General features: G+C 38.4%; 1 protein-coding gene across 1 annotated transcript; it reads left to right on the forward strand.

The window, feature by feature from the left end:
* The first annotated feature begins 8,619 nt into the window (after positions 1 to 8,619).
* LOC122042948 (F-box protein At5g46170-like) lies at positions 8,620 to 11,445 on the forward strand. Its single transcript, XM_042603353.1, has 2 exons — positions 8,620 to 10,093; positions 11,032 to 11,445. The coding sequence occupies exon 1, from the start codon at positions 8,848 to 8,850 to the stop codon at positions 10,057 to 10,059; it is 1,212 nt and encodes a 403-aa protein (XP_042459287.1). The 5' UTR covers positions 8,620 to 8,847; the 3' UTR covers positions 10,060 to 10,093; positions 11,032 to 11,445.
* Positions 11,446 to 16,993: the final 5,548 nt, after the last annotated feature.

Raw genomic sequence — 16,993 nt, forward strand, 5'->3', positions numbered from 1 at the left:
TTCTCTTCTTCAAGTTTTTGGACTTGAGTTGAATTTCCAGTCTGAACTGGTTCAGTCAAAGATTCGGAGTTAGTCACTTCTTTAAGGACTTCTACTTCCTTTAGAAGTGACTTGACTCTAAGGTTTGATTTAGCTAATTTTCGTAACAAATAATTAACTAAATTATTGAGTCGAGAGATACTTACAGAGGGATCGGGCCCTTCGGAAACGGATACGGATCCGTGGCTTCTCTCGGACTCGGCCTCCGACTCGCTTTCACTCTCGGACGGGTTGATTTGGTCCCGAGCCATCAGCGCCAGTAAACTCGTCTGATCGAGTTCGTCGTCGTCGTCTTCTGAGGAAGATTCATCCCATGTCGCCTTCAGGGTCTTCTTCCTTCTCTGCTTCTTTGCTTCCTTTTGGTTAGGGTAGTTGGCCTTGATGTGCCCCTTCAGGTTGCATCCGTAGCAGATCACCTCAAATTTTACCTTAGAATTCGGTTGAGCCTCCTTGGATTGGACTACCTTCTTTAGGTCCCGCTTGTTGAAACCTTTCTTCTTCTTGTAGAGTCTTTTCACAAGGTTCATGAGTTCAATGGTTAGTTCATTGTCTTCTTCATCTGAGTCAGTTTCTGCTTCCGGCTCCTATCCATAAGAACTATGGATAGGTCGCTCTGATACCATCTGTAACGCCCCGGCCCGGGCGGGCCCCACCCGGACCGAACCAGGAACGACACCAGAATTACCTATCGGTTTGATGACTAGCTCCACAGACCACCGGAGGTCCTTTCAGCGTGCTTTGTCCTCACTCGCACGCACCCTGAAAAACTTCCCAGGAGGTCACCCATCCTCAGATTTCTCCAAGCCAAGCACGCTTAACTTTGGAGTTCTTAAGTTTGGGCTTCCGAAAAGGAAGGTGCACCTTGGTGATATGGATAGTACCATCTAACATTTTTAAGTCATATTTAACCAGTATCTCAGAACCGGGGTATTACAATCACCCCCACTTAAAGACACAACGTCCTCGTTGTGTAACCATAAATCACACCACAAACAAATCCCAGAATCTCTCTCGCTAGGTGGTGCCCTCGGTGCTCCTACCACAGGCGCACTCACGGTCGCAAGGTCGCTCTGATACCATCTGTAACGCCCCGGCCCGGGCGGGCCCCACCCGAACCGAACCAGGAACGACACCAGAATTACCTATCGGTTTGATGACTAACTCCACAGACCACCGGAGGTCCTTTTAGCGTGCTTTGTCCTCACTTGCACGTACCCTGGAAAACTTCCCAGGAGGTCACCCATCCTCAGATTTCTCCAAGCCAAGCACGCTTAACTTTGGAGTTCTTAATTTTGGGCTTCCGAAAAGGAAGGTGCACCTTGGTGATATGGATAGTACCATCTAACCTTTTAAGTCATACTTAACCAGAATCTCAGAACCGGGGTATTACAGTCTTTTCACAAGGTTCATGAGTTCAATGGTTAGTTCATTGTCTTCTTCATCTGAGTCAGTTTCTGCTTCCGGCTCCTATCCAGTTCTTCGTCGTGATCTTGATTCGCGAGCTCCACCGGTACCTGCAAGCAAAGCAATTCCTTTCTCGGAAGGATGTGTATTAGTCTGCTCATGAAGTTCGAATTCTGAAAATAGCTCGTCTAATCTAATTGAAGATAAATCTTTGGAGACTTTGTAGGCGTCTACCATTGATGCCCACATTGTACTCCTAGGAAAAGAGTTGAGTGCATACCTTATGATGTCCCTATTCTCGACCTTTTAACCGATTGCGTGGAGGGAGTTGAGGATGTCTTGTATCCGTGCGTGGAGTTGACAGGCCGTCTCATCTTCCTGTATTTTTAGGTTATACAATTTATTAAGCAACAAATCACGTTTACTTACTTTTGTGTTGGAGGTTCCCTCGTGGAGTTCGATCAGCTTCTCCCAAAGCTCTTTTGCGCTGGAGAATGGTCCAACTCTGTTGAGTTCCTCCTTGGTACGTCCGCATTGGAGGGTGCAGGTTGCTCTGGCATCAGCTTCCACCTTTTTGATTAGGGTCGGTTCCCTTTTTTCGCAGGGTGTTGGTTTGCCGTCTTCATCGGATGGCAGTTGTAGTCCGGTCTTGATTATCATCCACGTATCAAACTGAGTCTTGAGGAAGGTTTCCATTCGCCCCTTCCAATATCCGAAGTCTTCTCCGGAGAAGAGTGGGGCGAACGGTGCTGAAACCTTCTTGTTGGGCCATTTAAAATCTTGAACGACAAAAACAATAAAACCGGTTCCAAGACTGGGTCTTGGATTAACAGTGCGAGAGAAATAAGGGAAAATGAGCTCGAGTGGTATTGTACCAACCTCGAGCAAAACCGATTCAATAAAACAATTAGAATGTAGCTATTAAGCTAATTCTAATTTGACTCTGAAAAATCTGAAAATACCACGAAAAAAATGTTTTGAATAGTGGTTGCACTGATTCAAAACGACCCCGCTTTGATACCAATTGTTGGATCGAGAAGCGCTAGAGGGGGGGTGAATAGCGCTCGCGGCTATTTCGTTCGTTTCGGAATTGTAAAAGCAGTCGAGTAAATAAACGCAGCAGAAAAATAAACACATAAACAGAAAGACGCAAGGGATTTACTTCATTCGGAGCCTGTGACGGCTCCTACTCGAAGGCCCGCGATCCTTGATCGCTTTCCGTGGGCAGCAATTATAAGCACGAAATTATTACAAGCTAAATACAATTTAAAACAGTAAAAAAATACCAACAATACTTAGGAAATATCAAATTTGGAGCTCTGGGTCGTCGGGAAGTAGTCGCAGCACTTCTGGGTCGTCTCGTTGACAGCACGTTAAAGAAAGGTTACTTGGAATTCGTTGATTGAAGGTGCTGCTCGAAACCCCCTTTTAAACAGTGCTCAAGGCGCCCTAAAGCCCATCCAAGGCGCCTTAAACTAGCCGAGTCGCCCGCGTGGATCAAGCCTGAACTGGTCGTGACTTATCCCTTCAAGGCCCCTTCTGTGCTCTCCAAGGCGCCTTCATCCGCCAGTCCAAGGCGCCTTGAGCTTCCTTCAAGGCGCCTCCAAGCTTGCTTCGTAGCCAGCTCAGCTTTGCATCCGAGGCTAAGTTGTGCTCCTTTGATCCTGCAAAAAGTGGTAGTCCCAAACACATACCCTGCAAAACCAAGTTAGCACAAAATAACAATATAGATATGATAATAGAATATGATGACAGTCTCCAGACTGTCCGGGTCTGACTTTAGATTTCCGACCGGAAACCCTAGGTCGACCCGACGCCTACTGTTCCCTCTACGGGGAACACGTCCTCACTTACTCCACTCAGGAGATTTACCTGTTGTCAATATGATCCTCCAGATCGACTGGACTTTTGCTCGGTGTTCGATGCTTCCAGACTTTCTGCTGGACTTCCGCTTCCTGGCTGGTCTAGTCTTTCACCTGGTTCGCGATACCAGGACTTTCCACCTAGGGTTACCCCCCTAGGACTTTTGCCTGAAGCACTCGACCCACCAAGACTTTCCACATAGGGTTACCACCCCCTATGACGTAGGGTTACCACCCCCTAGGGTTTTCACTTGCCTAACCACAGCTAGGACTTTTTCTGAAATACTTAATGGACTTGTTAGATCACAACATACCTTAATTTTGAATCTTTTGCCATTATCAAAACTTAGGTTCGATCGTCGGATGCTTCCCGCACCAACACTTCTTCTTGATGAACATTTTTTGGACCATATTTACCTGTTCTTCTTCATTTGTTGAGTCTGAGTCTGACTCATTTTCAGGTTCACTCTTTGTTCTAGACTTTGTCGCTTTGCTTGGTCCTGCATATAAGGCAATTCCTTTCTCGACTTGACTAAAGTTAGATTGTTCATGTAATTCTAATTCACAAAAGAGTTTGTCTAACTTAATAATTGAAAGGTTCCTAGAAACTTTATAAGCATTTACTATCAATGCCCACAATGCATATGAAGGGAAGGTGTTCAAGGCATACCTTATCGTGTCATGATTTTCTAGACAATGTCTGATTTGATGGAGGTCGTTGAGAATGCCCCGTGCATGCAGTTGTGTAGCAATTTTTTCTGGAAACATTTTGATATTGAATAGATTGTTCAACAAGAGATCTCTTTTTGTTACCTTAGAGTCGTCAGCTCCCTCTTGTAATTTTACCAGGAGATCCCAAAGCTCTTTCGCATTCTTGTAGGGTCCGACTCGTTTTAGTTCCTCCATAGTTAGACCATACTGGATGGTGTTTATGACCTTGTAATTCATTTGTGCTTTCTTGATTATTAGTGGAGTCCAATCTTTCGGCTCTATAGGCTTTCCAAAAGGTAGATCCGCTATCTTAACGAACCCCTAGAGTCGACCCCACAGATATGGAGGGAGGTTCATGCATGTACACAAGCATTGAGCTCATGGTGGGATCGACCATGTCGGCCATCACCCTGGGGGATCAACCCCTGGCCATTACGCTAGAGTTGTCATGCTTCCACCGTCCGTGCTACCATTGGTGGTGTGTATCCCTTCAATATAGTAAACAAGAGCTTGATGTCGGACTTGAGGTAACACTTCATTCTATTCTTCCAGTAGCTGAAGTTTTCTTCCTTGAATAGTGGGAGATGAACTGTGCTATAGCCCTCTTGGTAGGAGTTCGACATTCTCACACAAGCGAATTAACAAAAGAACATTTCCAAGACTCACGTCTTGGGATTAACATGGCAAGATAAAAGAGAAGTATAACTAAAGGGAAAAACTCTTTTTTAAAGAAAGAAAAAGTTTTTAAAGATGCTCAAAAAATTGTTAAGTAAATTCAGAACGATCTTGCTCTGATACCAATTGAAGGATCGAGTAGACGAGGGGAGGGGGTGAATATCGTTCATTTAAAAACCTTTTCTTTTCATGTCAATTCGTAAAACAAATATCAAAGTAACATCGGAAGTTAAACTAGAAAAGATAGACAAGTTCAGTTACTTGGTTCGGACCCTGTGTCGACTCTTACTCCAAGACTCATGATTCTTGATCGTATTGTTGTGCAATTCACTAATAATCTTCTTTCCGAAAACATCGGAGAAGAAGTAACTCATAAATGATGTATAGGATAGTAACAAACTATTATCTTAATAAAGTAATGCAAACTTTAAAGTATACCAACAAAGATGAAAAGTTGAAGCGCAGATCGTTGGAAAAGAGTCGTAGCAACTTGCACATGTAAATGAAGTGTAGTAATAGCAACAGCAACATGAACAAAGAGAATGAGAATGTTGCTCAGAAAATGTTGATTATGGATCGGATCTTGAAACGTTCTTTTATAAGCTGTGTTCTATCTACTGAAAACACGTTCGGTTGACTAAACCTTTCAGTTGACTGATCTCTCTATTGGTTGACTGAACACTCGTCCTTTCTTCTTTGCTCCATTAATCGCATTTAATGTTCGATCAACTGATCACCTTGATTGATCGATCGATCAGTCTAATTTTTTTCTTCGCTGAAATTTGAATCTGCCATTGTGTATACAAAAATAGGTTCGGTCGATCAATCCCTAGGGTCAGTCGACTGATCAACCTAACTTCCAAATTTTCTTTGCGCAATATGAACTTTACCACATCAGCTTGGTTTGGTGGATTGAACCTCCTGTTTAGTCGACCGATCCCATCGGTTTCAACAAAACAGAGTTAGTTCCACAATATAAAGAATATCCCTGCAACATAAAGTTATCGCAGTAGGATAATGATGCACGAGTAAGAAAAGACAGTAAGATCTATATTGATCTCAACTTAGAAACCTTTCGGTTTCTTCAGTTGGTTTAGCGACCTAGGGTTTGTTTCTTCCCGGGGCATGACCTCCCCATCGCTCCACTCCATTTACTTACCTTAACTTATCTGTCAAACATTGGGTCCTCCAGACTTGTTTGGACTTCGCTTAGTATCGGATCGACTCATTAGGACTCTCTCGATATTAGGTCCTCCAGACCTATCGAACCCATCTGCCAAGTTCAGGTCCTCGATCCACCTGGACTTTCCTGCTTGGCTTCCACGATCTGCTAAGACTTCCTTGCCTAGCTGCGACTAGGGCTTTTCCAATTGAGTAAACAACTTGCATACTTAGTCAATTCATCAAATCATAATAAGACTTAACTTAAATTTTTAACAATATTAAAACTTAGATTCGATTCTAGTGCACCTTGCACCAATACATTTATAGTAAAAGTTACAATTGTAGCTAAGAAGTCGTGACAAAACTAATAGGTTTTAGGGTATTATATATATATATATTTTTGAGATTAGATAGATGATGTTTCTTGATTCATTTAACAGAGAAATATAAAATAAAACTTATGCCCACCTAGGGATGACAATTTCACCCGAACCCGATGGAGGATCTGACATCCGACCCGAATGGAGGAGGGTATGGAGGGACTATCAATACCCGATACTTGACCCGAATACCCGATTAAATAATATATATACATATATTAAAGAAAATTTTCTTTTTCTAAAATCAATTTACTATTTTTTGTTGATATTAGTAGGCCTATATAGATGCTTAATCTATTTTTTTAATTATATATATATATATATATATATATATTAATAGGATGTTAATTTTAATATATTTTTTTGAATAATAATAGCTCGATAGAAAGAAGAAAAATTATACATATAGAATATATCCGATCGTTTAATGGGTAAGTCCTTTAATGAGTATGGGCATATCCATTGGATATCCTATACCCGATGGGTATGAATACGGAGGATATAGAATCCGACCCGAACTCGATCCATTGTGATCCTTATACCCACCCAAAAATTAATTTATTTTATCATTACATTTTTAGGAGTTTATATTTGGTTATGCTTTACCTAGAGATCGTTAGATACTTTTGAGTAAAAGTATTTGACGAATAATACATACGAGTTGGAAGTACAAATAGTCCACATTTAATCACAATTTACATTTTTTTAATTGCATTTAAGAAGTACTTTTAGCCATAAAAATTTGGTGGGCATATATTATTTAAATATGTAGTCTCCAGGTATGATTGCCTTCTTTTAGGTTTTTAAGAAAGTACTTAAATAATCATGTACCATTCAAATAAATAATATTTAAACATATGAGTCCTTTCACAATGATTGATATTTTTTATTATATATATAAATTGTAAAATATTTTTAGTCAAGAATAGTTAAATCATTGATGGACAAAGGTCAAAAGAGCCTTCTTTATTTTCTTACGATACACCATTTTAATTTTTTTTTATTAAAATGACATTTCATTCTATATAATTATCTAACTATTTTCGAGTATAATAGGTATAAATTGTAAAATATTTTAATAGTTAAATCATTGATGGGCAAGGTCAAAAGAGCCTTCTTTATTTTCTTATGATACACAATTTTAATTTTTTATTAAAATGACATTTCATTCTATGTATAATTATCTAATTATTTTTTGGTATAATATTTAACATAGACATCTTCCATTTAAAATCTCACCTAAATCCTGAATCTAAGTTGCATTGTAGCAAGTTTTGTATTTGCTACAATTGAGAGATGAATTAAGATGTTGATGAAGAATTTTTAAGATCTATTCTCGTTTTGTCTTTTATTAATTAGCCTGACATATTGTTAACTAAACATATCTTTTCTTCAAACTCTCTTAGTTTCTAATACAAAGATATTATTAACAAAATCATAATTTTCATTTGAAAGAATACAAAAATCAAATTAGCTTTTTGGGAGAATTTAAAAAGACTAGTTGATAATTGAAAAGCTCACATTGGATTAGTTTCTTGATCGAGATTTGGATTAGTTTATTAGGAATAGACTCAAAGATGTACACATCGGATTAATTTCTTGACTTATACTCGAATCAGTTTATCAGAAATAAACTTAAAGATGTACATATCGGATTAGTTTCTCAACCTAAACTCAGATTACTTTATCAGAAATGAATTCAAAGTTGCATGCATCAAATTAGTTTCTCACTCCATAATGACCTAGTCTTAGATTCAAAAAATAATGTTTAAAGTCTCTTCAAGAGTTCCAAAGAACTTTAATCCTCTCTATTAAAATTATTTTTCATATTGTCACAGCTACAACTACAATAATCATAGGATATAATTATAGCAATTACGATTGCGTAGCTACTGCAACTATTATAATTATAGCAACTTCATAATTATAACTATTATAATTGTAACTATACCAGCTACATAATTATAACTACTATAAATATTGTAGTTATAATAATTATGAAATCATAGTTACTATAAACTGTTATAATGATAATCACTATGGAATCGTAATTACTACAATGTAATCCTGAATCAAGATTTAGGCTAGAGATGTGTGTGTCAAAAGAAATCATGTATCAGAGGCGAGCAATGTATATGAAGGTATTTGTGTTATTTTATAAGGGTGAAATGTTTTTTTTTTTGATAAAAAATCAACATAACTTATCCATTGAATGAAAAAGGCCTGGTGTATATATATATATAAATTTTGTGAAGTTGAGAAAATTTCAGGTGTATAATTTGAAAATTTCTAAAGTAGGATATATTATTTGTAATATTTTGAAAGGTAGGAGGTTATTCATCAACTTTCCAATCGGTTTTTTCCTTAAATTATTTTCCGCTGTCTCTTTCTCTCATCGGCGGAGAGGCCACACGGTTGCCCTCCTCATCCACCGACGGCCGGCTTTCCCACCCTCGTAACCAGGGCTGTTAGGGTTCCTGCCTGGGTGCGGATTTTCTCTTCGTCCTCAGCTCGATCTCCAAAAATGGCACCCCTTTCAACTTGGTAACGCGTGCGAGATTGATCCCGTCTCTACACCTCGCCCTGCAGCAAAATCCCCTCGATTCTTTCCGATGGCCTCCATCGGAGGCCCGGTGGTGGAGGAGCCCATTCGCTGGCGTGGGGATTCCATGGTTGCGAATGGGGAGGAAGCGGAGGGGATCGACCACTTCGATCTGCTGCCGGACTGCTTGCTCCTCGTCGTCTTCAACCTGATCGGTGACGTCAAAGATCTGGGAAGGTGCCGCGTCGTTTGCCGACGTTTCAACGCCCTTGCGCAACTGGTAGAGTCCGTACTCGTACGCATCATCTCCGACGACCCCTCCGCTTCCCTCGCTGCGGGTTCCGGTGGGGATAGGTCCCGCGGTTTCATTTCCCACCTAGCACGCATCATCCTTGGTGGCATCGTGAAGCCCTTGCAAGCACTCGGTCATATGCTCACCCCCTCCGCTGCCGTTGCCTCCACCCAATGGTCCAGGCTCTCGCATCCTTCCTCCTCCACCTCTCCGATGTTGTCAGATGTTTCCCACCACTGTCCCTCCGAAATACTGAAGAACTTTCGGGATATTCGCCGCCTCCGGATTGAGTTTCCAGCTGGCGAGCTTGGCCTCGAAGACGGTGTCCTCTTGAAGTGGAAGGCCGAGTTTGGGTCGACCCTCGACAGCTGTGTCATCCTCGGTGCTGCCTCTGTTCTCTCCTCTACTTCTCTGTCGCCTATATCCTCGAACCCCGGCTCTGACTCTAGCTTCCAGGATGCTTGTATGAATGATGACAACGGTAGCATGCCAGAATCATTTTACAGCAACGGGAACTTGAAGCTTAGACTGTTTTGGACGATCAGCTCTATGATTGCTGCCTCAGCGAGGCATTACGTCCTCCAGCCAATTATCAGTGAGCATGAGACTCTTGAGACCTTGGAGCTCACAGACGTTGATGGGCAAGGGTTGCTGACGATGGGACAGAAACAGTTGCACGAGTTCAGGGTGAAACCATCTTCTACAGCTGGGAGCTCACAACGGACCCTGGTGCCAGCCCTCAGTATGCGACTATGGTACGCACCCTACCTTGAGCTAAGTGACGGTGTAGTTCTCAAAGGGGCAACCTTGGTGGCTGTTCGGCCAAGCCAAGATTGGGGAAGTGAGTTTGTTGGTAACAGGGATTGTGGTGGTCTCACAAGTTCATCAGAAATGTGCTGGATTTCCAGTGCTTTCAAAGAGCCATATAGATCGGCTGTAGGAATGCTTATGAAGAGGAGGAGTTACTGTCTCGAGATGAATTCGTTCTGAGTTTGGAAGGATGGTAATACACCATCATAGAAAGGTAACATTCCATCTACTGTTCACTGATTGTGTTTAATTTTTAGATATTTTGTTCTTATTACTGAATATATGGTGATCGTAAACATGGATTATGAAATTTGATTGAATAGTCTCTCCTAATTTTTTAATGTATGTTTCTATTCCTATGTTTGGTTATATGCTACAAGTTGCAGATAAATATTTCCATAATTGCTACATTTGTTGGTATTCGGTCTTGTATGTGCTTGTTCACTAAACTGCATCTTTCATTGGCTACTACCTTTTCAATAGGGAGCATGACTGGCTTCCTTTTGTCTCTTTAAACTGTTAGCTGGAAGGTTAGGTCTTCTTATATCAAATTAAGCATAAGACCATTTTCTAAAGGTAAATTTGGCTGTTTTGCTATACATTTGAGGTATCTGGTCTAGAGGTTGAAGGTGGTGGTGATGCTTAATGTACATAAGACGGTTGAGGACCAACTAATTCAAGCTCAAAGTGGTTCTCAAACTTGTTTCCCCATTAAAGTTCTACTGCTAATGATTGTTTGTTAGTTTTTGCTTAGTTATAGTTTTCATATTACAGTTGATTAATTGCTGATTTGCTATGTAAATGCTAATTTTCTCGAGTATTCTTCATTGCATTGGTAGTTGGATATGGTTCTGCATTTTTTAATTATATGGGGTCTGTATTATCCGACATTTATCCTAAAACTAACCAAGCACACACTTAGATTTTGGTACTGTGCAAAGTAATTTCTGCCTTTCTAGTTTCTACTTCACGTCATGCTACTTGTAGTTACAATGATGGAGTGTGAAGCATATTGGTAATGGTCAATTATATATATTTTTTGACATTTTATATTGAATATTTAAAATTCATGTGGATTTGTACTTTAATTTGAATTGCTTTATATCAGTTTTGTTTAGCATATATAATTTGCCATACTTATTCACCATTCAGATTTTGAAGATCGAGTAGGAGACTAAACCATGTTCAAAGGCAGATGACAATTATTAGCTAAATGACGATTAATCAACATGATCCATCAATGGTGACAATTATTAGCTAATTTTAAGCTGTGCTGCTATCTGTTGCAACTGAAGAAAGCATTGTAGTGCTACACTGTGCAAATTAAGGGTGATGTTTCTCCCACTTTTGTCAACCTAGATATATCCTTGCATGTTAATGCTGTAGCCATTCTATAGCTCATCCTGTTTTTTGTCACCATGATCCACTTTAGTTTCATTGCTACCAAAAATTGTATTAAAGCTTATGAGTTTGCCTTCTGTTGCATAGCTCTGCTTTTATGCACTGCATTCTCATGTCAACATTGCTTACGCCAAAATGTCATTTGCGTGGTATATCCTTTACTCATTGTCAATGTTTACACTGTTATTCTCCTCTAGTAGTGCCAAAACTTTAGTCTTTAATCTTGCAGTATAGCTTGCACCAAAATATAGGGAGAAATAGTTCAGGCATTTCTATTTGCTTCTTTGTAAAGTAGGCTTAAACATTTCCTGCACAGATAGACTGAACCTTTCTTTGTCCATTCTTTTGGTGGAACCTTGACCGAGTTTTGTTTCTAATACTATGATGAGATATCATTAAACAGCCGTTATGCTTGTGGAATTCATGTTGAACTGGTCAATATACTAGTCGAGTGGTGATTGATTATTAACTTGCCAGTGTTTGGTCATAAATTTTCCCTCACACAACTATACTGACAGGTAGTAGTCAATATGCCATAGATGCGTCTCATAAATGTTTCCATGAGCATTATTAAGTTGGTAGTTAGGAGTTGATGTGCCATTCATGCATCAATATAGATTGCTTATAAAAGAAATACATGCAATATAATCACAACAAACTGTGAATTGCAACTAATTTTTTGAGGATTAATAACCTGCCATTCACTCAGATAAAAAGCAAGCTGTGTAGTTGGCAACTACCAACTAACTCATCATAATGGAAGAAATAGAGGAGGTTGAAGTAAGTCTTCTTTTTATTTTATTTTTGTATCATTTTGGATTTAGGATACTTAACTAATTTATTGACAAGATAGGTCAAGTTTCTCATTGGATTTACCATTGAGTTGTTTATGGAGTAGCTATGTTTGTGACTTTCATTTAGCTGGTTTAGAAGAGAACTATAGACTCAACCAGAGGACTCTAGCTAATTGTGGATCTCCCTATGCGATTACATTGACTCGGGAAAGATCAATTTCCAAGACCATAACAAAGAAGTTGATGTTTTCATTGACAAGGATTGGAATAGTAAAAGACAACCCCAAACACTCCACCTATGCAATTCACTTCATGATATTTTTATTACCAATTATTTAAACATCATTCATTCTAAAAATTACAAACTAATGCAGTTTATCAGAATTCATGCAGAAGATGGCTCAATAACTTACAGATAAATGTGAATATGGAATTTATCAAGTATAATCTAACTCAGTTTTGCAAATAAAAGGGTAATGACTTGTAGAATAAAACTTTCTTAGGAACAATTTGTATATGGATTGCTCTTCAAGTAATTCGGGTGAACAATCAGTTCAAAATTATTGAATATGTTTGGATCAAAATTGATTAAATAATTTTTTTTTGACAAACAGAATTGATTGAACTTTGTTATCAAAATGTAATAAATCGAATCGATATAAAATTAGTTAATTTGGTTAATTATTGAATTAATTAAATTTTTTATCAGTCGGTTAATGATATCATCATAGTCAAATTAGTCGGGTATCATTGTTTATAATACAAATATCTGAATTAACCAAATCTTCAATTTAATCATCTTTTACTCATCCTTACAAGTAACTGGTTGGCAATTTATTAAGCCACCAAAATTCTGACTACTGTCATCAAAGCCAAGTGGTTGGTAGCCTGGGCCTGAGTCTCAGTTGGTCTAGTTATTAGACTGAAAAAGTGGTTGGTATTTAGGCAGTCTGAAAAATCAGCTTTCTTCAGGAGAGAGTTGTGCCCCATTTTCCTTCAATTTGAATCTCATTAATAACAAACAACTATCAATCTTAAAGGCAGTGGTGTGAACTTATCCCAACTATATTTGGAAAGGTGTTTCATTTAATCATCTAGATCATACATGCAATGCTGCATTTATTCGAGTTGTAACTGATGATTTTTCATGGCAAATTCCATTGAATGACTAAAGAATGAAACAACTCTTAGGGGGTGTTTGGTTGATGGGTTTGAGAATGAGAGAATGAAATGATAGTAAAAGATAGTATTTGGTTTGTGGGTTTGGGAATGACAATTTGGGAATGATTTCTAGATTTTTGGGAATCAACAAAACTCATATAATTAGATGGGTTTCATTTCCATTCTCATTCTCATTCCACCTTACTATCAAACCTATACACATAGTCATTCCCATCATTTAACCAAACGTCACCTTAGATTCAGTGATAAAAATAATATCAGAGATCAGGTCAACACCTAGGACTGTTTATTTAGATTGAGATAAAAAAATTTGCACTTCTTATTGGGATTCAATGGATGAGCTAGAGGGGGATGAATAACGATTATTAACATGATTTTCTGCTCTTGTTATCGAATTAGTAAGGTCAAACAATCATGCATTACTTGCCAAAATTGCTAACAAAAGCCACATATTCCCAGAAAACCACTGATTTTTTCTTCTCGGTCAACTATGGGAGGTGGAGAAACATTTTACAAGCTCAAAGGATTACAAAAAATATAAAAAGAAAAAGCTTTGAGAATATAAGATTTAGGATTTAACCAGCCCTATTTTGCCAACCTTGGATGCACCTTGAAGCTCTCCTTTTATAACCTTCGAAACCTTGCTACAAGTTTGCCTATCCTTTTATAACCTTCAAAACCTCGCTACAAGTTTGCCTATCGCTTAGCAGGTGACTGTTTGTCTTGATCAATTGATTGATCTTCACGATCTGGCTATTGTAGTGCCAAGTTAACTCAGTCACGAATAGAATCATGTTGTTCATTAACTCGAACTCAATTGACTACAGTAGAATGATCCTCCAGTCAATTGAAATCCACATCAGTCAACTATTCCAAGTCACAAACCTAGTTTACTATAATTTTAGGGTTTTGGTTTGCAATTGACTAATCCACTACTAGTAATGTCTATCGATTGGTCAATCATTATGTCCTGAATCCATTTGGGTATTGGATTTCGAGTCACCAGTCAATTGTTGATCACAATTATGACTAGTTCTAACATTGAGTCTATCTATATTTAGTTCTACTCTCATTCTCATAGATATTGGTCATTTAACACGCAGCTCATTGAAGGCTTACCCTTTGTAGCTTGACTTCACCCTTAGCCATCTACCATTAAGTCATATGTCTCTTGAATGCACATGAGTCCTCAACTCCTTCACATGCTATCCTTCACGCCTAATACCTACATAGTCTGCCTTCAATATCTATGGTCCTCTCTCCCTTTATGCTCTTTGTTCTATGACCCCTCAGTCTTCTGCCTAATGCAACCTTGTCTGATCTCTACACATCCTTAGCCATCGAGCTGCTAACTTGGAAAGCCAAGTCAATGCTCCAAAGTTGCTTAAACACCATCTTAATGTTCCTCATTGTATGATCCTTCGTATGTTTCACGCCATCCTTTTTTTTTTATCTCAATAGACATCCAATCCACTAAGTGCATCATTGTAGTCACACTAAGCTGTCAATCGAACGAGCTCTCCAATGTACATGTATGTTCTTACAAGTTCGGGTGCGGCGGGGGCGCTGGGGGTGAGCGATTTCGCCTTTTGTCACATGTACGTTCCTACAAGTTTATACATCAAATAAATAGGGTAAGACTTAAATTCAATGCTCAAATATCAAAACTCAAAGTTATATCGGGTCACTTAAGGCACATGATTGCATTAACATTCTCATTTTTTTTTTATGCTTGGTTATATATTTAAGTTAGAGAAACTAAAATAGCAATAATTTGCTCATGCACATGCAATGAATGCAATCATGCGCTATGATTTACATCTAGATGTCTCCTTCACATAAGCTCCCTCTAGAATTAGGAATTTTTCAAATCCGCCATTAGAGGAGAACAAGGTTATCATAATCTTTTCTCTCTTCTCCCTCTAATATCAAATCAGATTTCTTCGAATCCCAATATATCTTCCAAGGTAGGAAATTAAATAAGGTTCTCACTTAAACCTTTTCTCTCCTGTGCTCCTTTGTTATAGATAAAAAATGCATCAATAATATTTCATTGATTGGTCTCGTGCATCTAAAATGTCCCTCTACTTATATTCAAAATATCCTATTGGATTTTATGTGTGAATACGAAGTCTTATGATTATTTCCCTAGGTTGAAATCTTATTTCAACTATTTTAGCACAGTAGCATTCAACTGAAATCATTTCTAATTGACTGCTCTCTTAGAAAAATTATCCATTGATCTCTCAACTAAGTATCAATCGACTAACAGTCGACTGATAATAGTTGGCTAGTGTTTCTAAAACTCCAGTTAAGCCAATTTCAAACTCTAAAATTTTATAAACCTCTATTTTTTTTTTTTTAAATTTTGCATAGGGGTTTGTTTGATCCAAGTTTTCTTGGGGAAAATAAATTTACTCTTAAAATCTTGATCAATTCCAAGTCCGTACAAACTTCGAAACTAACTAAATGATTTAAATGAATTTTAGTCTAAAGTCCTAATTATGGCTTTCACTCGTATCTGCCAAATTCAAAGTAAATGCATCCCTCGCGTGAGTTCATTTGACATCTCATATAATTGAATACCAAATTCATGCTTTTTGAAAATATCTCATATGTTCCTTGCATGAAACTCCCCTTTAATGTGTCAATCTCCCAGTGTTGAGATTCTTATTAATCTTCGAATTCATTGGTATATTGTGTGTAGGATCTTGTTTCGCAACTAGAGGGGTGAATAGATGCGTGTGCCTTTTGAAGTGTATTTCATTTTGCTTTTATAAAAAATGTTAGTATGCAGTGGAAACGTAGAAAATGGACAAATATAAAGACTACACAATACAAAGTAACTGATACATAATACCATAATTTTTAAAGTGATTCATAACGCTGGGTTCTTATTTCATATTGCTACTTCATGATGGCAAAAGATGAAGATGTTCGCCCCAGCGTCTCTGTCAATCCATCATAGGATCAACATGGAGGAGATACATTATAGACCTGAACACGAGAAATTTTCTTTTGGAACCTCCATGAGAACTTATGTAGTCCTATTCACGAGCCATCAGTCCGACTTCTTGATGTTGATTAGTCGATTGTTCACTGATCTTTAGTCAACTAGTCCGTGACATGCAGCCTATTTCATTGAAGCTGAACTTGTTCTTTTGCTAATTAACTCATCAGTTGATTGCTTTTCTACCATCAATTGACTAGACTAGATAAAACTCAACTAAATCATCTAGTTTGACTATTCATGTTACCGTTGACTATGTCATCAATCAACTGCTAATTTAACTTCAATTGACTGAAGTTGACTGACCCACGAACAAAAATATTTTGTTGATCCGGGTTGATTACTGACCTCCAATCAACTACTTAATTTGTCAAAATCATTACTCTGTGGTTTTGAATTTTCCAATTGATTGGACCTTCTCTATTAGTCAACTGTTGTTACTATGAATTCCATAGCACAACTTCATGATTTAGGTTCATAAGTCAACTGCTACATCTCCTCTAGTCAACTATCACTTTGACTGTAGCCACATCAAGGTCTAAGTTCGTATCATGTCTAAAGACCCTATGTCTCCATCTCCGAGACTTCCTTATTTGTCTAGTATATGCCGACCTTGACCTACCTAATATCGGATTGACCTCAACTTATCAAAACTTCTTGTGCCTAGAGATTTCTTGTCCCCAAGATTTCACCCATTGCCCAAAATCTAACCGATCTCAGTCCAGAC

Source organism: Zingiber officinale, chromosome 2A (genome assembly GCF_018446385.1).
Source record: "Zingiber officinale cultivar Zhangliang chromosome 2A, Zo_v1.1, whole genome shotgun sequence".
NCBI lineage: Eukaryota > Viridiplantae > Streptophyta > Magnoliopsida > Zingiberales > Zingiberaceae > Zingiber > Zingiber officinale.

Excerpts from the sequence above, each read along its gene's own strand:
- LOC122042948 (XM_042603353.1), top strand. The coding sequence starts at position 8,848 with ATGGCCTCCATCGGAGGCCCGGTGGTGGAGGAGCCCATTCGCTGGCGT.